The sequence below is a fragment of the Sitodiplosis mosellana genome, unplaced genomic scaffold (genome assembly GCF_009176505.1).
Source record: "Sitodiplosis mosellana isolate CC-2019 unplaced genomic scaffold, AAFC_SMos_1.0 Smas_scaffold_6167, whole genome shotgun sequence".
Classification (NCBI taxonomy): Eukaryota; Metazoa; Arthropoda; class Insecta; order Diptera; family Cecidomyiidae; genus Sitodiplosis; species Sitodiplosis mosellana.
Window position 1 is genome coordinate 2,322,945 of NW_022601408.1, and position 20,296 is coordinate 2,343,240.

General features: G+C 35.2%; 2 protein-coding genes across 11 annotated transcripts in view; one reads left to right on the top strand and one right to left on the bottom strand.

Annotated features, from left to right (window-relative positions):
• The window catches only part of LOC129575424 (arfGAP with SH3 domain, ANK repeat and PH domain-containing protein), a 12,553-nt gene extending 4,933 nt beyond the window's left edge, over positions 1 to 7,620 (bottom strand). The window contains exons 1-3 of one of the 7 annotated variants that reach the window (XM_055459035.1): positions 7,119 to 7,620; positions 4,607 to 5,368; positions 69 to 141 (exon numbers count right to left, since the gene is read on the bottom strand). In XM_055459035.1, coding sequence (XP_055315010.1) covers positions 69 to 141; positions 4,607 to 4,732 — 199 coding nt within the window. In that variant the 5' untranslated portion in view covers positions 4,733 to 5,368; positions 7,119 to 7,620. Of the gene's footprint in view, positions 1 to 68; positions 142 to 4,606; positions 5,369 to 5,778 lie in introns of all 7 variants that reach the window. The other 6 variants (XM_055459028.1, XM_055459031.1, XM_055459034.1 and 3 more) reach the window with 6 other exon arrangements.
• Positions 7,621 to 7,840: 220 nt separating this feature from the next.
• Positions 7,841 to 19,923, top strand: LOC129575426 (rho-related BTB domain-containing protein 2). 4 transcript variants are annotated; one of them, XM_055459038.1, is made up of 14 exons: positions 7,841 to 9,263; positions 14,629 to 14,836; positions 14,930 to 15,231; positions 15,425 to 15,632; positions 15,730 to 16,064; positions 16,177 to 16,300; positions 16,433 to 16,576; positions 17,179 to 17,202; positions 17,449 to 17,559; positions 17,664 to 17,831; positions 17,907 to 18,149; positions 18,254 to 18,521; positions 18,808 to 18,985; positions 19,064 to 19,923. In XM_055459038.1, exons 2-13 carry the CDS (start codon positions 14,657 to 14,659, stop codon positions 18,960 to 18,962), a joined length of 2,262 nt encoding a protein of 753 aa, XP_055315013.1. In that variant the 5' UTR covers positions 7,841 to 9,263; positions 14,629 to 14,656; the 3' UTR covers positions 18,963 to 18,985; positions 19,064 to 19,923. The 4 variants fall into 4 exon arrangements, with proteins under 4 accessions (XP_055315013.1, XP_055315016.1, XP_055315012.1 ...); XM_055459037.1 differs by having other exon boundaries at positions 7,918 to 9,263; positions 18,790 to 18,985; XM_055459041.1 differs by lacking the exon at positions 17,179 to 17,202 and having other exon boundaries at positions 7,844 to 9,263.
• The last annotated feature ends 373 nt before the right edge of the window (positions 19,924 to 20,296 follow it).

The following is a 20,296-nucleotide window of genomic DNA, read 5'->3' on the forward strand; positions in this document are numbered from 1 at the left end:
GAGAGAGAGAGAGAGAGAGAGAGAGAGAGAGAGAGAGAGAGAGAGAGCGAACGTATCGCTTAACTTACTATTTCCTGAATTGTATATGGCTTTAACTGCTTTCTTCAATTTTGTCAGCCCTTCTCGATCGAATTCCAGCGCCTGCAAACAAATAGTAACATCAATTATTATATAAACGCAGGGAATCGAGACGTTCAATTTTACAATTTCCATCCATTTCCGCCTGTTTTAACATCATCCATTTTAGATAGAGAAAATTGTACATATGTGTGTGTGTGTGTGTTTGGTCGTGGCATCGAAACCACCGATTCAAGTCAGAGATCGGCGCCGATACGAAGCGAAATTTCCAAACACCGTACAGAAATTGAATTTGCCGTTCGACAGCAAGATGGAGAGAGCGCGTGCGATTCTACTAAAGTGTTAATTGGAGTCAGTTACGGCGTGTGCGTAATTGTTTTAAATTCAATTAACAATTAATTTAATCAAATGAATGCATTTCAAGTGAGTATTTTATTATTTATAGCTCGGGGAAAAAACCGTACGGGGGGCGATTTGCAAAGACCATGGCGCGAACGTGCACGAAATATGCAGCACACACACACACACACACACCAAAAAAACATCTGGTTTCGCTTATAGAGCTAACTATCTCAATGAATTATTGTTTTAGTTTTGGTTACTTTTTTTGCATCGATATTGAACACTGAATCGGGCCGGAGCAGAGGACGAATCGACCACAATCAATTGTTATGCAGCTAACGAATTTTTCATGCATCTTCATTTTAAACGCTTCAATTTAGCTACACACACTCAATAATAACAATTATTCCACGATTTTTTTTTTTAAGTTTCGTTTGTTGTTGTTGTTGCTATTTTTATCAAGATATTTAATAAATCGATTGATGATTACAAAATGGAAATGAGGGGCCATTGGTATGGGCGTTTAATAACATTTGCTTCGAGTGTAAACAGTAAACAAGACGAAGAAAGAAATAAATGAATATGGAAGATGCACGTATGAGGAACTGAATACAATATGAAAACTCGACATATGCTGCCATAAGCACAATGTCACATTTTTCAAGATCAAATTATGCGAAAAATGGTAAAAGCTACACACATAAAAATATTACAATAAATTTTTCGTATTATTCTTCTTTTTTTTGCATCATGTGTCGAAAAATTGAATTGCTGCTGTCACTTTCGCTTGATTTGCCCTTGAAATATGGTGCCATCGTTTTTCGGTGAGAGAAACGCTTCCCATTTCGAGAGTATCAGTCACTTAAAATTTGTCCGTTGATGACATTTATTGTATTGATCCAACATTTGAACGAAATTTCTTTTATAGGATATGCATATCAATTATGTGACCTTGAAAATACTTTTATTGAGCATTTCAAAATATGGAAATTGGAATTCCCGCCTATTGACGTATGTCACTCAATTGAAAATGCCAATCCATCAATTTAAACGTTGTGCGATAACATACAGCAGCACCAGCATACAAAAGTGTTTTCATTTTCCAAATATCACTTTTTGGATGATTCGAATGTTACACGATATAGCTGACGCTGGGGAATAGACAAATTTAGTGCTTATCGATTATCAGAAACCCGTCGCGCTTGATTTGAGAGAGAGAGAGAGAGAGAGAAAAACAGAAAATAGGCGCGCACAATATGAATCATTTGATCTTGACTTGACTGTCGACCCAGTATGTGCTAAATGTAAATGTGATAAATGCAATTTGACTTGATCAACATCACTCAACACTTGATTGAGTAAATTTCCCCATTTCAAATGTTAAACACTTCTGGATAAATCATTCATCCGCTTGAAATTGCCATTGAGAAATGCGTGCTTTTGTCAATTTTATTCGGGTTTGCTTTTGAGTGGAACGAAAATTAGACATAAATCATTCATAATACATCGGAAAATCCCGTGAAAAAGTAGCCAAAATGTCATTAGTTTTACAGCCACCAATTTTTAGCATACATTTAACGCAATTACTGAAACCCGAAACGATTGTTATTAAAACTGATAACAGCATTTCATTGCATGTCATCGACTTTGTTTATCGTATATGAATAAATCAATAAAGGCATCGAGTATTCGACGGCGATATCAACCTCAGCACAACCGACACGTATCGAATGAACGAAAAAAGAATGTACGTTGTTGCTGGTTTTTTGTTCTTTGTTATGCCCATTTATACGTTTATAATTTCAATGTGTACGGCTGGAGTTCGACAAAAAAAGGCGACAATGATGTCAAATGGTCAAAAAAGCTGTCGATTGTTTGCATGTGCACATCAAATAAATTTGCAGTGCATTCAAACGAATCTACGGGAAGAGACAGACAGACAGAAAGAGAGAGAGAGAGAGAGAGAGAGAGAGAGAGTGAGAGAGAGAGAGAGAAAGAAATCTGGCTACCTCATGGATCGATGATATTTATGGTTGCTGTTGTTGTCGGGTGTGTTTTTAACGAAATGGAAGCGCAAGCAATAAAAAGTCGTCCTATCTCAATGGCATTGATATACTGTATGACACATGGTAACAACACCGAAAGAAAAAAATTTGTTATGTATGACATGAAAGCAAAAGAAATCGAAATCACCTTTCACACTCCAAAAACCAAATCGGAGATGAAAAAGAAAGAGATAAAAATTATAATCAGAAGAAGAAGAAAAAATCCCAAAAACTGCAATAGATGTAATAATAACAGTTAGTGACAGACACATCAATTGTAGCATAAGGACAAAGAGAGAAAGAGAGAATGATCCGTGCCGCGTGTTTGTGCCGCCTGAAAGACAGTAAAAAGAAGAAGAGGAAAAGGCAGCAGTAGCAGCTGGCAGCTGTTCCAATCAACCATGTATGCACGCTATGTTACCTTTCATTATTCGGCCGTGTACATTTGCCTCTTTGAGTGCTCGTGTGTACGCGCGCGATTCATTTGGCAGCGCATTTTGTAATAAATACACACACGCACACCACCCCACTGTTCCGTGTGTTTGTGCTCAGACACAAAATATGTACAAGCAATAACAAAAGAAAAACCAAACCGAAAAGCAGCGTAATCAAGACGAAGACGTCGACGACAACAACAACAGCGGCAACGAAGAAAAAAGTGAACTTATTCTATGTTTTTTTTTTCTTCAATTTCAATGTGCACAAGAGCGTAAGCATTTTGTATGCTCTTTAAAAAAAAATCGTAACTATTTTCTTTGCCGTCTATTGTACGGGCCCCAAATGAACGACCGTCATGCAGACTCTCTTTCTTTTACTCTGGCTGGCTGGCTGGCTGACTGACTGACTGTCTCTTGCTTGCTCTCTTTCACCCTGTCGCGCTCAATCAATGAGCTCAACAACAACAAAAACCGAAACTTCATTGCGACTATTTGATAAATATAGAATGTGCAACCGATTTCAATGTATAGGAGCGAGGAAGAAAGAAAGATAGAAAGAATAAATTGAGAATTCGTTTGCCAACTATATAAAAGAACATGCATAATTCTAGGTTTTGATTGTGTGGCTTTTACACGATATATTTCACACATACAAACAAACCGAAAAGCAACACAAATCAAACTGGTGCGCTATCAAAATCGATGACAGCAACAACGTGTAAAACGTGGTACTGTCATTGTGACTCATAAATAATAATCGTTATAAGTAAGAATCGTTAGTTGAACATTCAAAAGATGAATCTCTTGTTTCGTTATTTTTTTTTTTTTTTTGTTTCACCGAGAATTTCTATCGGGAAATTGACCAATCGAATTGAAAACACACAACACAATCCATGTGTGAATATACATGAATACGGCGTCTAAGGTCGACTCCTGTGTACATGTTGCTAATTATAAGTTATCGATTCTCTTTCAATTTTATGGCTGTGGCTTTTGTATTGCTGTTACTAATGACTCTCAATTGAGTATCACTATCTGTGATATGAAATTGTTTCTATCTCTTTTTCTCAGATAACGACGCATTGAAAACGACGGAGGGCGTTTCCCACAAACGATCATTCTCATGTATTCAAATGTTATTTTCGATTTGAAATCGAATGAATTTATTCATTTCCAAAAGTAGAAGACAATCAATTTGAAGCGTAAAATCAAAGTCAAAAGGAAACGAAATTGAGACAAATGCAATTCGAAACCGTATCTACGAAATGGTAAAGGATTCCAAATGCTTTTTCCATGAGCAATTCGTTCAAGTTACAGCTTTTTGATGCAGAAAGATCAATGAAATGCTGTTCGATGTGCAATTTCACAATACGAAAACGTAGAAGAAGAAGAAGAAGAAGAAGAAGAAGAAAAGAGTCAACAACCGAATGAAATAAAATCCACCGTATTATTTATCAATCGATTCGGACTCTAGATCATTGTGATTGTATTCATGTTTACGCTTTCTTTTCTACATTAATTCGAATGTGTTGAATTCATTAAAATTGCATGAATTACCGCAACAATGCAAAATACAATCACTTGAAAATGTGATTCACCTCGAAGAATATGGGCGCAATATGAGCAAATGGATGATGGTGTTGCTGGATTGAGATGGTATGGTGTGTATTTAAAATCAATAAAAAGAGAAGAAAAAGGACTTACGTCTTCTAATCCTGATATCGTTTGACGGCATTGTGGCATTTTTGAAACAAATGTGGATGTGGTCGGTGAATTATAGTCGTCGATCGCCTCGTCGACGAACTCACTGATTCCGATTAGGCCAGGCATTTTTCCTTTCGATAGGCGATGTTTTATTTTCAATTATGTTTTGTATGTATATGCCTGTGTGTGTGTGTATATGTGTTTGGTTTTTGGCTGTTGTTTCACGTAATCGAAGAAAATTCGCTAGTTTGCCGTTATTTATAATACCCACAGCCCTTTGATGTTTTCACTTGAATTATTTTTATTTTATACTTATATTTCTTTATATTTTGCGCACTTATTTGTTGCTCTTCTCTGGTTACACGAGTTGATTTTTTTTTTTGTGCTTTTGTTATTGACGATTTGATTATTATTAACTATGTTATTATTTCTTTTTGTTGCTGGTGGTATAATATTTTGTTGTTGCTTACTTCTTTGCTTCAATTTGTTGTTTCGTTTGTTCAGTGAAAATTATTTCATTTTTTTTTTTTCTTCTCTTCTTGTTTAAACGAAACGAAATGGGATTTGATTTCGATTTGATTTTTTTTCTTCAAATATCAGCACAAGAAAAAATAAACACAAACCAAAACATAAACAAAACAAACTTTCCTCGTTTTGGCTTCACTGAAACTTCACAATTTGCACACTGTTTTCACTTTGTTGCTGCGTTGATCCACCACATCATTCCAACAAAGTGCTCGAAATTACGGTGCATGTAAATATCTGAAAAAGATTTTTTGTATGTTTGTTATTAATAGATTGTCACATTTAACAGGATTGAAGAAGAACAGCAGCAACAGAAGTTGAAGCCGAAAAAAAAATGTGATAAAAAATTATAACATGCGAATACAAATTTGAATCTGTCAACTATTTAGCATGTTGAATCTTTGAACACAGTGGCTGTTTAACGTAACTCAAATGTAAATTTTGAAGAAAGGTTACAAGAATGCGCAATAGGTGAAAAAATAAATGATGAGAGACCACGTAAGATTTAGTGATGCCTGTTGACGACAAGACAAGGTGACGGTGACGAAGTGATGCACACAGATGACACACAGGCCACCATCAAATGAGATACGACATTCGTCCAAATGAATTTGATTTATTTATAAGCAAATGCAAATCTTACGAACTCATTTATTGTTGCTTTTTTTGCGAAACATTTTATTGGAGTTTGTAATTATGTTTTACTATCAACGCAAATTAATGGAAATTGGATATCCATGTTGATATCTCGTTGATCACTTCGAAGCATAAAGTGAGATAAATTGTGAATTAAACAGAGTTTTTTTTTTTATGCATTCAGGTGACTTTGACTCAAACAGGAACTTTCAAGTGTGATTCACATGTCAGATATTGTCACTATCGTTCCATTGATTGAGAGCTGAATTGAGGGTGCTACTGTCACATAGTGTCGAGAATAATGTATGTTTTTGATTTGATAGTTCATTGCGATACATCCTGTGTGCGTGTATGCATCACTACTAGTTCAACACCTTTTTTTCGTCACATAAACAATTTGTCAAAATGCTGGTCGGTCGAATCGATACAGTATTCTTACTCATTCTCTCTTTCTCTGCCGCGCGCACACATATAAACAATAACAGCGATGATTTTGGCACAGAAATTAAATGTTTATGCAAAATTCTGCGAACCAAATTATCAAAATAAAGAGCACACGTACACAACAAACGGACAAGTCCACTGTATGAGCTAAAAACGAATTTAGCGAATCAAATGCATGTACATATTTTAATACAAATGCATCATTTATGATGACAATTTCATTAAAAAAAAAAAAATTCTATCAAATTTATAATGTTCGTGTGTGTAAAAAGCAACATTAGTCAGTCACTTGATTGGCCAAAAAAATAAGATTGAAGTAACCATCCGCAAAATTGTCGTTATATAAACTTAAATTTTATGTCGTGTTTTACATTGTTTTTTTTTTCCCTCCTGTCTTTCTCAAAATTGTGCCATCGTTTCGAAATGCATTTTCAATGATAATTCACTTTCAAATTCGCATTGACACAACAAGCTGAACCCGAGTTTCCTAACAAATTCGTTCCATTTCCTTGTCATACTCATAACAACATTCTGGTTTTTTCTATTTCAATTCTGTTTTGTTTTTCTCTCTTCCTCTTGCTCGCTTGTTCGCTGTTTTTTCTCCTTCTTTTAAAAATTTGTTTCACTTGAATGCGCAGTGCCCAGTATATTTTATTAATTTTTCTAATGCCACTTTTAAACGATCCTTTTGATTCGGTAGAATTTTTTCGTACTTTTCTGCTTGCAATGTTGTTTCTCACAAAATATCAACACTTTTCCATTCAGAGGTTCAACAGAAAAAAAATTGTTTTTCAATCGTGTATTGAAAACGCCATCATCGCACACAAAACGACGTACACACACTGAACCTTCTCTCTACGTTATATTACAAAGATGATGATTATTATTACTACTATATTTTCCTCACCATTTTGCCATGTGAATGTGTTGGAGCGCGATTGCAAGAGGCGCGCTTATTTGTAAGAGTGTGTCAACCTTTTTTTTTCTGTTAGCTTACGATGGCTCATTCAATACGTCTGGTACGACTGTAAGTGTTTGAAATACACACAATTCGTTCGGTTGTAGCAAGATGGAATGTATTTTGGTCTCGCTCGGAATGTCGACCATACTTCAGTTTGACGCTTAAGTAACGGTCAGTTTGAGTATTTCAGCGGCTCATGTGTACTTAATTCTCGGTGTGTATTTTTCATTGTACAAAAATATCGATATTTATGGGCAACCTGTATGAAGTGCCCGTATTATTTCTTTGATAATTTTTCTTAATGAAATTTATGAAATACATCGATAAAATGCCGATTGTGAGTGCGAGAGAATGCGTCAGTATTTGACTGAAACTCAATGAACTGGAAACATTTGAATGAGACGAAACGAACGGTTGCCATTTCCACATTTTCATTTTGAATGAATATGCACTTGAGTAGTGTGTTTGACGTTTGAAATTCAGTTTTCAGCACGGCATTTGTTCACGAGTATGACGTTCGTAGTCGGTGTCTTGTCCCTATTGAAAGAAACAAATGTTTCTACATCGCAATTGTCTTATATGCAAAAACATTTTAAAAGCTGAATTCTCCCGTTTGGTGGTCTGAATTTAATTCTTTTGTGTAATTTACTGAAGAGTTTATCAATCAAAGAGAAAAAAATAAACTAAAAGTGTTGTATTTCGTTCGAGTTGAATTCAGTTATTATGTTTTGTTTCCGTGGAGGAGCACAACGAAAATTGTTTCGCTTTGAAATTGCGTTAAATGAATTGGTTGGAGAGCTGGTGCCGCTGTTATTGCAACGGTTCACATATCCAAGACCTGGATACGATTTTATTGGTTGTGGTTGACGCTGCGCTCGTGAATATTGGTTTGTAATGATATGTGTGCCGTCGTCACATGTACGTTGTTATGATTTTTTTTCTTCTTCTGTGTTTTCATTTCGGCAACGATGTTGTGTTATGGATGTATTTCGGTATGGATTGGCTGTGTTGTTGTTATGATGAAATAATACAAGACCAGAGAGCAAACTGTACTGGTGCTATTGTCGTGGTATAACATAGAGAACGAATGACACACGCTCACACAAGCACCATACACCATCATCCAAATCCAGACAAAAAACAATCGGTCGGTTTCATTCGCTCACCAACCCGTACACACAGGACGAATGAATCGAACGCGAACGCGACCGCTGTGGCTCGTTTGGCTCATTTTGTCAGTACACTTTTATATGCAGCGGTGTAAATAACTCGAAATTGTGTTTACAACCGACGACCAATTGCTTATATCGCTATAATACAATTGTACATAACACTAAATGCGATTCCATCACAAAGACTCTCTCCGTGTTTGTTGCAGACACGCATCGAATCAGAATCAATTTTACTGAAAACAAGGAACACAATTTCATTGTTGTTGTTGTTGTTTTTTTTTGCGAATCGCAATTCGCCAAAATAAAGATACGAAAACAAAAACAACGTTTGGAGGAATACGAATACGAATTTAGTGCAATTTATACAAGTTTACTTTCGGTGCGAACTAAATTCAAAACATTCAATGTTGATTGATCGGCAGTCCACTAATTTGTTGTTCGATTTGGTCTGTGAGAAATTTCGAGTGTCGATGAAGGTACGGATTTATTGAGAGAAAAAGAGAAAAAAAAAATCAACAAAACAAACGAGAGAAAGGAAGGAAGAAAGAAAACAGAAGCATACAAGCCATGTGAAATGAAAAATGAATAAAAGTACGGTGTAACCAAGAGTCAGAAGCGACAAAACGAATAAATTCTGTGTATGTGTGCTTTGCAAAAGCATTAATTCATCCTCATTTAAACCGCGATACACGACACAATTGGGGTGTGCGGACTCTCTCAAGCCTGGTTTCGAAGGCGAACATTTTTTTCGTTGGAGCTGTGAAGTTCTGGATCACACACAACACAGCAAAAATACAGCGCAACAAAACACAATACACAATCTCTTGACCAGCAAAAGAAAATCGTTAATCGGATATCATCGAATAAGCTTTTGGCCTGCAACTCATTCAATATTTAGTCGAACCACGTACCAACTCAGGTAAGCGCTTGAAAGCACCAAAACATTGACTCAATTTTGACTTCTTTTTTTTTTCCTGATATTTTCAACCCGAAAATTTTGAACGAATCATTTTAGCATTTTAGCATTTTTTGTCTGCATTCGCTTTTCATGTTCGCTTGTCGTTCATTCGATCCAATTTTTTTTTTTTTTCGACAGTCATACGTATTTCGACCAAACCAATGCGCGTTGTTCATTCACAGCTCTTTTCACTTCTTGTAATTTCCTTTTCAATGCTTTTCCGGATATTAGCATATTTCTCTCTCTCTTTCTCGCTCACTCTCTCGCTTTTTTGTCATGTATTTTTTTATTCTATTAGCCAAAAAAAAAAAGAGCCAGAAAAAAAGAATGAAATATCGATTTTAGTAAGTTGCATCCATACACAAATGAAGCTATGTAAAATTTAAAAGAATGGAGAACTGCTAAATAAATAAAGCAAACATTTTTTTTCATTTCATTGTCCAGTTGTGTGTTGTGACCATTTCGATGTATGTCAATATCGTCGAATGAAAAATGAAAATTTAGTGAGAAAAAAAAAAAAAAACAAATTGTTAAATCAAGAAGTAGAATTAGAAACAGAAGAAAAAAAGCACAGCCGTCTTTTCTCAAATGCATACACATACTGTAATTGTAGGCTTTTGAATATATAGGATACCAGTTAAATGGCTATAATTATGTGGAATGTATCAGCGATAAAAAAAAAAACAAACGTTTGCTTTATATGCGTGTCGCCGCAGTCAATCGACTTTTGTACACATTGAATTATTAGTTCGTTGATTTGGTCGTCAACAAATGCGTTCAATTTACTTGTAGCAATGCAAAATATTTGCTTGGCTCTGTTCGAACTATATTTCATCTATGTACACATCAAACGATGCAATGGCATCGAAAGTGGTCGATTTACGCTCGATATTTGATGTACACTTTTATTTGTGCATATTTCTTCCATTTCAATGTATGCCATTTTGGATAGTGTGATTGATGTAGACTAACATTTCTTTATCTATCCGTTCTTCTCCGATAGTGAGCATCTTTGCCTTGTTTTGCTTTACCAAACACCGAATATTCCATTGCATAAATATTCGACTATTTTAATAAATGATTAACAAATGCAATGCCGATTTGCCCTAGTGTTCAATCTAGTAGCTATAGGTATTTAATCAAATTATTGGAAAATCTCCTTTCTGTTCGAGAGCATCTATATGGTTCCCACAATGAAATTCGTAAATTCGATCGATCATCAAAGTTAATTTATATTGTGTTAAAAAAATTAACAACATTTGAAAAAGTCACACAGCATGGTAATTAGGCATCCAGTCCTGTATTATCGCTAAACAGCAGCTAAAAATATACAAAACCGAAAATTTGCCAATGAATCATATGAGAAACGTGTTTGATTCGCCTTTCAAAAAATAGAAGAAAAAAAATTAATGTAAATTTATACGTTAAATAAAAGCCAAATCAGTTCGATGTGATCGCATACACAACACGAAACTGCACACATGAATGAGCTTTAGAGCAACAGCAGAGTATGAGCGAGAAAGAGAGGTGTATGTATTTGTTGTTGAAAAAAAAAAAGTTATTGTGAATAGAATCGGTGACCAGATTGTGCTGATACGGTGAATGGTGGTAATTGTCTAGGCAAGTTCATTTACCCCAAGGCACATTGTATACAGTGAGAAGTTCTTTTTTTGACTGTTCGTTCTCGTTCTTCATTCTTTCTCTTTCTATTTCGGAATTGTGCAAGACCAAAACATACAGGACAATTATTGACAAAGAACTATGTCTGGTGGATTTATACGCTGTATACGAAATTAAGTACGCCTATGCATTTTGTACCGCTGCTAAGGCCCTGCATGTCGGCTTTCAATTCAATATTCATTTGTCAATTCGTTTATATGAATATTTATAATGCTATGAAAGTTATAATTATGCTGGAAATGTTTGTGACCCGTTTCCTCACAAAAGACGACCGAATGCGCATAGCAAAAAATGATCACAAATCCAAACACACTGCATGTTAACCATACAGTACATAAGATATTTGAGCAAGTGCACTGCATAGCATCACATCACATCAAAAAGCACCATCAATTGGATACTTTAAATGCACATAATACGCATCTATTACGCAATTTCGACAGCAAACTCTAACTAACAGAACAATCAACTAATTTTCAAATGGTTTGTTTACACTTTAATTCATCTGTTCTAAATATAAACAAATAAAATATAAGGAGTTAGTGTATGATATCGGGCTCCACACCGGTCTCATATCGATAACGTCGCAGATAATCGGCTTACAAGAATCTCTCATACACACCCGAAAAGGAAAGAAAGAAATCAAAGTGTGGAATTTTGATTCAATTGGGATAGTAATGCTGTTTTTCCTTCTTCTTCTTCTTCTTCTTCTTCTTCTTCTTCTTTGTTTGGTTGAAGCTTTCTTTAAAATGCTATTTATATCGTTGCCGTTTATGTGTTTGTGTGTATGCGCACATGCTATTGGGCATACGAGCTCTGGTTATGGCGTAGCAAGACAGACACGATTGATACCTCATATTTGGGCAATTTGATTCAATATCTTACAAATCTTTATGTGCACAACAATAGCAATAACAATAGCTCGACAGCTCATTCTCAATCCCTCTCTGTCTTGCACGTATACTCCCTTTCTCGCTCTCTCCAACGATGAGCTTGTGTAGTTGTCTCATTCTCTTATTTCTCACATAACGTAAAATGACGCACTTTTCCATTCATGGCAAATATGCTGATAAAAAGCATCGAAGCGATATCGGTTCTATGTGTGTCCAATAGTAAACAAACCGAGCCAAATGCTGAAAAATTGAAATCTCTTTTATTTCATGGATTGAAGAGTGTTTGTGTTCACAAATATCCACAACAACAACAATAAAAATAATAATAACAAGGGGGCGTGCTAGTGAGAGAAGGAGCGAGATAGAGCATAAGTAAGAGTGAGAGAGAAGAAGTAGAAGTCGCATTTGATGTCTGGCATGCAATTTACGTATGAAACAAATCACAGTGTATAACGTCAAGTGTGCGTGCAAATATTCGAGTGTGAAAATGGATACATAGGTCGCGAGGTACATTCAGTCCATACATGCATCTAAGAGCATTCTTAAGTCTTGGAAGGAAATCGTGCTGAGTATGCTCCGCAACCGATTCGTCTTTCGCTCACTTACCACGACAAAGTATTTGCACTATTTTCCTTGCCAAATCGATGGGCTATAGAAACATAGAAAAACGCGAAACTATATATGTAAAATAGTCAAAATGTAATGCGTAGTTTTTATGGCGCACCCATTAAAATATCTAGAGATGAAACTATTGTTGAGATTCGTTTTTTCTTCTTCTACTATTGCGGTCGCGACAGCCTCTGCTGCTTCTTCTTTTGTTGTTGTTGTTTTCAACACAAATTGAAAGTGTCAACGGCATTGATTGTTACTTTTAGAATTAGTTACTCTTGTTTTGTGCGTGGGCGAGCGTGTATGTGTGTGTGTGTGTGTGAGTGTGAGTGTGTTTGCGCGCGTTTATGGATTGTATAGCTTTTGATGCATCTATGCTTGAAACAAGCATTCGCATATACAAAGTTTGCACAAGCTCAATTTAGCCAAATATAATGAAGGCAATGACATGATGCACACACGAAAAAAAAACTCAGTCGCACTGTTGGCATTCCGTTGTCGTCATTGAAACAATGATTTTTCACTTGGCGCATGTGACACCGAGTTGAATATTTTTTTTTTTTTTTTTTGAATGCGAGAGTAAGTTGAGCAACATCTCTGGGTTTCAATCTAAATTCGGTATGATTTAAGGCTGTGTTTACATGTGATTATGGGTCACATGTGCGGTTTTGGCGAATGCGATACAAAATTGATCATCTTGATAAGCATGCTTCTTGTTATCTTCTATAAATAGAACATGAACAATAATAAATTTTATTTAATATGAAAAAAAAAAATAAACGAAAACAAAGCCCACATGTTTTTTTTTTTCATCCTGATTTCGTTGAATATTCACGTTCAATTCAGTCCAACCAAACAGTTACATGTTGGAATGAGAATAAGAAATTTCAACTTAGCCATTCTATGCATTTATCAAGTGCCATTGAAACACACACCGCTTTTAAATGCATGTACAGATATCATTAGTGTACAAAAGCACTCACTATCCTCTTACCTCATGCGATGTAATCAACCAAAGCGCTTGTGAACTTCTTTTTCTTTTGGAAATTAAAAGAACAGAACAGAAAAATGACTGCATCGGTTTATTTTCCATTTTCAACACAACCGAACATTATTCCGAGAAAAATGCATGAATAGTAAATCATTTTCAAAAGTTTACTTTCCATTTCTTCGAAGTCAAATGACATCAATTCGAGTTTATATGGTGAAAAACTTTTCACATTAAACATTCTCTCGATGTCCTTTCGGTGAATTGCTCCAAAATAATCGGCATTACTTTATTATTAGAACCTGTGTAAACATCGCGGTAGCGGTGGTTGTCTTTGACAATGTGCTAAGTGAATGGAAGACTCTGTTTATCCAGTGGCCCGCACACTCTCACTCTCCCTCTCTCGTATATTGTAAGTCGTAAAAACGGAAGGAATGAAATAAATTTTGCATACATCGTAAATATTATTCCACTTAGTACAGTCTTCCTTATCTAAAGATTAACTGTTTCGGAAAGTTTTCATTAACAGCGAACGCTAAAGCGATATAAAGAGCACTTTCCTAATTGATCCTCCGTTTTGTTTTCTCTTATTTCTCAAGTGTTTATAATAACTAGTCGATAGGTCGTCACATTATCTTTGATAAATCATTTATAAATCGATTAATCTAGAGACGCTTATGATCAACACTCGGAACACACTCGCTTAGTCAGCGATTGTAAACAATGTTGTTGTTTCTGATCGTAGGCAATGATTATTGTGCCGTGTATTATGATTACTGGAAATATGTTAAATCACTCAGAAAGTTTAAAATGACCATTTGAAAAGATGGTCCTTTGAAGTGACGTGGTTTTTTTTGCATTTTTCAAAAAATCCATTAAAAACATCGAACTCTCAAGATCAATGTCAAAAATTTGGATTTTTTGTATTGAAGTGTGTAATCAATTGACGGAAGTCGTCACATGATCATGTATTAAATGTACCGGCCACAGACAAAACAATGTTGATAGCTATTTTAAAAACGGCGCCAGTGCACCACACATTTCAGACATACTCATAAAAAAAAAAAATTTAAACTCTACAGAGAGATAAATTTTTTTTTATTTTGATTAATCACTTTCGCATGAACATTTATTGATTTATATTTGAACGGCACAGGGAACATAAAGTACAGAGTAATGGAAGAATGGATAACGAACAACCGCACCAAGAGTTGGTGAAATGCGTCTTAGTTGGTGACACCGCAGTGGGAAAAACACGATTAATTTGTGCCAGAGCTTGCAACAAGCATGTTTCACTGTCTCAACTCCTGTCAACACACGTACCAACAGTATGGGCCATAGATCAATATAGAATTTACAAAGATGTGAGTACGCTCAACAGAGAAACAAAAAAGAAATAACTAAATCAGATTGTAATTAGTTAGTGGTGATTGACCGTAAACATTGAATTGTTACAGGTGCTTGAACGATCATGGGAAGTAGTTGATAATGTGAACGTTTCACTTCGGCTATGGGACACGTTTGGGGACCATGACAAAGATCGTCGTTTCGCTTACGGCCGATCGGATGTTGTGCTTTTGTGTTTTTCAATAGCAAATCCAACGTCACTACGGAATTGTTTGGCAATGTGGTATCCGGAAATTCGACGATTTTGCCCAGAAACTCCAGTCATTTTAGTCGGATGCAAAAACGATCTTCGATATATGTATCGTGATGAGGCTTATTTATCGTATTTTGGTGACAAAAGTCCACTTGTTAGGTAGAGCTACATGTGTTTTTTTTTTTTTTTTAAATAAACAAAAACTGAACTTGGGATTCTTTTAAATCGTAAGATTATGATTTCTTTGAAATTCAACGGAATTTTTGTTTGTGTCCAAAATTGGACTTGTTGAACATTTCTTCGTTCTTTTAAATATCGAATAACATTACATTTTTTCACTTATTCATAACAGAGCTGCACAAAAAAATGATCTAGTCATGCCAGATGAGGCTCGTGCTGTGGCAAAGGAGCTTGGAATTGCCTACTACGAAACCAGCGTATTCACATATTTCGGTGTGAACGAAGTGTTTGAAAATGCGATCCGAGCCGCGTTGATTCAACGGAGACATCAACGATTTTGGATGACAAATTTAAAACGGGTCAAACGACCACTATTACAGGTACGTTCAATAATCAGCTCTTTCTGATTTGTGTTTAAAACACCGAATATTTTTCGTTTCAAATGTAAACCACTTACCAATCAAATCGAATCTTTAGGCTCCGTTTCGACCACCAAAACCATTGCCACCCGAACTCACAATTTTGTCGGAGACCCATCAGAAGGACATGCTCAACATGTTGAAAAATCAATTCTATGCTGATTTAGTGATAGTTGTGAGTTCGATTCGATTTTTTGTGCATCGTTTTGCCATTGCAGGCGGGTCGCAAGCATTCAATAGATTGTTGAACATTGATTTCACCGACATGGGCGCCAGAAGTAGCAGCGAATCAAGTGTGGTTAGCTCAACGTACGGTGACAATTCAAATGCCGATTTCAACGAAGAAACCGAATACTTGATTCGCTGTGATCAAAGCAAATTACCACAACCGAGGTAGGCAACATAAACCTAATATGTGATTATATGACGCACATACAAATATTTTATAATATATTTTTCTTTGAATTCTCTCTTTTATTTATTTTAATTTTATAAAAACCGTAAGAATGTGGGAACAGCTTAAAAGGCGATCGAGCTACCAAGCACTTCCAACAATCGAATCAAAAAAGCCAATCGATATTTTTAGGGACTTACATCATCCAATTTTTCAAAATATTAGGATAGTACATGTACTTATCATTCCAAAAAAAAAAAAAAAGAAGAAACAAATTCCATTTCAACTCGTTGATCGACAATTCATTAATACTAATTCGAATCGTTTTCTCTACGTACTACGTGCGATACAAACGTATTTCTTTCAGAACGAATCGAGTCGTCACAATTCGAATTTGATTCAGGCTCAAACAACCGTCACGCTAAGTAAATTAGTAACACCACAAGCAGTGCATCAATGTTTGAAATTTATTTATTCGGGATCTTTTGACTTGGACTATCCAAATCTGAAGGTACGTATCACAATTCTTTGAACGCGTGTGTGTCGTTTGTTCGAACTTTGCACATCAATCATTTACCAAATAAATACCGATTAAGAACACAAACAACGTTTAAAAGTTGATGTCGAAAAAAACCAGCTCTCATCGCATGAATGCACAAATTTGTGTCTGTTTGTATAGAAGAGTTCATTGTTCTATTACATAACCTTTTTTTTTAAATGTGTGTGATTATGTTAACTAGCTCGTTCGAACACAAAACTATATATATGAGTAGTGCATTTTTTGTAAAAAAAAAAAAATCCTCAATGAAATGACTTCTCCACAAAATGAATGAAAAAAAAATATTACACAAACGTAAACATCTCCATCTCGTTGTCAATCATGCTGCTTTGTTTCAAAATGCATCTCGAACGAATGAAAAAAAGTGGAATACACACACACACACACACACACACACACACACACACATACACCAAACCAAAATCAAAAACCTCAATTTTTGTTTGTCGTTGTATAGAGAGAGCACACTGTTGTTTAGAAACTCGTTCATGTTTTCAACTTTTAATTTTTGTTTATATTTATAACCAAGCAAATTTTTCCATAATTTTTCGCAGACTACTTCAATAGGACTTTTACTGGTAAATAGTGGCTTCTTTTTCTTCTTGTTAGAATCCGTTGGTAAAGTTATGAACCAAAAAAAAAAAAATGACAAGTGAACATGATAACTGCTCCGGAAATCAAACCTTATTTTTAAGCCTCTCCCCTTAGATCAAGAATGATAAGCATTTGCTTCTTTGTTGTTATTGTTCGTTATTTGTTTGTGGTTCCCGAAGATTGCACATTAATTTATTTGGTTTCGATTGTTTTTTTTTTTTCATTTGTAGGAAATACAACAAGCTGCTGAAGTTTTAGAAATTCCATACTTGAGCAAAGCGATTGCCTCTTTTATACAACAACCGGCAGCACAAAATGAAAATGTTCAAAGTTACTTATTGGTAAGTGTCCAAATGTGTTATTTTGCCCGTCAATAGTTAAATTTCCTTCGTAACGATCACCAATTGCAAATATTTTCCCTCATTGAAATGTTTCATTGTTGCAGCTCGTAAAGAAAAATCTGGAAAAATTCATTGGATCGAGTGCATTTACGGATGTTACATTTGAGCTTGATGATGGCAAAATGAAATCACATCGAGCAATGCTAATAGCACGATGTGATATGATGCGAGCCATGCTGAATGGTGACTTTAGAGAAGCGCATGCACACACTGTATGTATGACACAAGAACATATTGGCAAACACATAAAACAATTAACTTTTTTTTTACCCTCTCTTGTCACGCAGATCATTTTCCCAGGCGTCACAAAATATTCATTTCATAAGCTTCTGTGCTATTTGTACACCGACGAAATACCTCAAATATCGACCGACAAATGCTTAAATCTGTTGGAAGTGGCGAATCGACTGTGTCTGCCTCGTTTGATCAATTTAATTGAATGCCGTGTCATCGAGGATCTGACAAATATGTCACAAAATGACACTATCGAAACGGTGAAAAATTGTCTGCATCTCCTCGAACCGGTCAAGGTGAGTTGAATGTGTTAATTTGTTATTTAAAAATTCGTACTGTGTTTTGGGTGGTACTAAATTGCTCCTCAACTCAATTCATTTCCTTTTTTTTCCGTTTGCAGTTACACAATGCGCACCAATTGGCCGAATGGTGCATGTCGTACTTGTGTGTCAATTACAATGTAATATGTAAAACATTGCCGAAAAATTTGAAAGCACTGCATCCAGAGAATCAGGAGTATTTGCGTGAAAATCGATGGCCGCCGGTATGGTATCTCAAGGATTTTGATTACTATCAACGATGTATGAACGAAATGAATCGTGAATGTAAGCAAGGGAGTCGTGGCAAGATCAAGGATGAAAATGAGGGTTGCATGTGTTTTTCGGGTGGTAAGTGCGTGCGGACAGACTCGCGAACATCAAAATTCAATTAAGATACTCACACCCTCCCCACCACACAAACACAAAATCAAACACGAAGACAATCAATTATCAACGACAATTTCAATTGATTTAATCGTCTTAACACACTGCTAGCATACCAACCAGAATTCGCTTTTTTATCTCTCTCTCCCTGTCTGTGTCTATTTGTCGAAATGCATCTCATTCCATTTGTTTTTAGATAGCTTAAAAATTTTAACGTAAATTTGGAAAAAAGTTTTCTCTTGGCTGACAGGTAGCAAGAAGCGGCGACAAGAAATCGATTCGGCCCGAACGAATAATTCACGCCTGGTTTATTCACCGGACAACATGAACCTGATCAACAATAATGGCAATCAGAACTCAATTAACATGATTGATGCAGACCCAGAAGCGGATTTAAATCTTTGACATTTGGCCAATTATGGATCAGGGTAAAGAAAATTTCAACTAAAATACACAACATTTGAATATTTTAATTTTTCAATATTTTATTTTTTCTTTCATTTCAGCTCCATTGAATTTACCGTCGTTTTACCCGTTCTCATTTGTTTTATATGCACAATTCTGAGTATCCTGATTCTTCTGCAAATGTTCGTTTAAGTAGTGCCGATTAGTCGACAAACGTAGAGTCACCAATATGAATGGAGCATCGCATTCAATCGACACATTTTCATAACATTATTCCAAAAACAAAAATACACGGCGAAAAACATTTATTGTCTATGAGGCATATTCCATTGAAGACTGTCATTTTACGTAAAACGTAGTTTAACTGTAACAACAAACAAACCAAAAAGCGTAAACATTTGGGAACGTTTGTATGAGAGACATAACAAATGAATCTTTTTGTATTTGATTAATTGAACAAAAGACATTTTATCCTATTCGCAAACCAATTCAACGCAAAAAAAAAAACCAATCCATATAAAATACGCAATTAAATTTACGGAAACGTTTCATATATAGTATAACAACAACAACAAAATCGTCCGCGATAGTAATTTTAGTGCAGAATATTTTTCCATTTCCAAAAATGTAATTTTCTCCAATGAAAACACTTCAATTTTTATTATTCCGACCAGCGACTTAGATTTATAATAATACAAAAATATAATCGATTCGGTTTTTCTACTAAAAAAAAAAATGCGAGAATACAAAAAAAAAACTTTTCCACTTCAATTGCATTTAATAATATTTTCATGCTAATTTTTTTTCGTTGGCATTTCTTTCCTACGATTTCGTTTGCCAAGCAGAAATTTTTTTATTTAAAACTTTTAAATCGAGAATACTCTTGCTTTACTTCTCATTTCTTTACTGGCGAAAATAAAATTGAAATTATTCAAAAAAAAAAAAAAATATTCAAAACAAATGTGTTTTATTTATTCCTCAAAACGGTCGTACAGATACATATATTCCTTTATTTGTAACATTTTCCGCAATTTATTTGTTATTTTCATTTTATTTTTGGATGAAATGTTTTTGTTCAACATTCCTCTCAGATGCAAGTCTATTATTCCATCATTCAGCGGATCGAATAATTATTTGCAATTGACACCGATTTTCAATTTAAAAAAAAAATGTTTCTTCTTTATTCATCGAACATTTTTCTTCAAACTCAAAAAGTATTGCAACTTTTCTCGAATTCCAAATAAAATGGTTTTAAATTGAGAAGAGAATAAATGAAATTGAAATGTGTGCTTGAAATCACTTTTGATCGCATGTATAAGACCCTTTGCTGTGTT

Excerpts from the sequence above, each read along its gene's own strand:
- LOC129575426 (XM_055459037.1), top strand. The coding sequence starts at position 14,657 with ATGGATAACGAACAACCGCACCAAGAGTTGGTGAAATGCGTCTTAGTT. Across the intron at positions 16,301-16,432 it reads AAAATATTAGGATAGTACAT|AACGAATCGAGTCGTCACAA; the intron begins GTACTTATCATT and ends TATTTCTTTCAG. Across the intron at positions 18,522-18,789 it reads TTGCATGTGTTTTTCGGGTG|TTTTCTCTTGGCTGACAGGT; the intron begins GTAAGTGCGTGC and ends TTTGGAAAAAAG.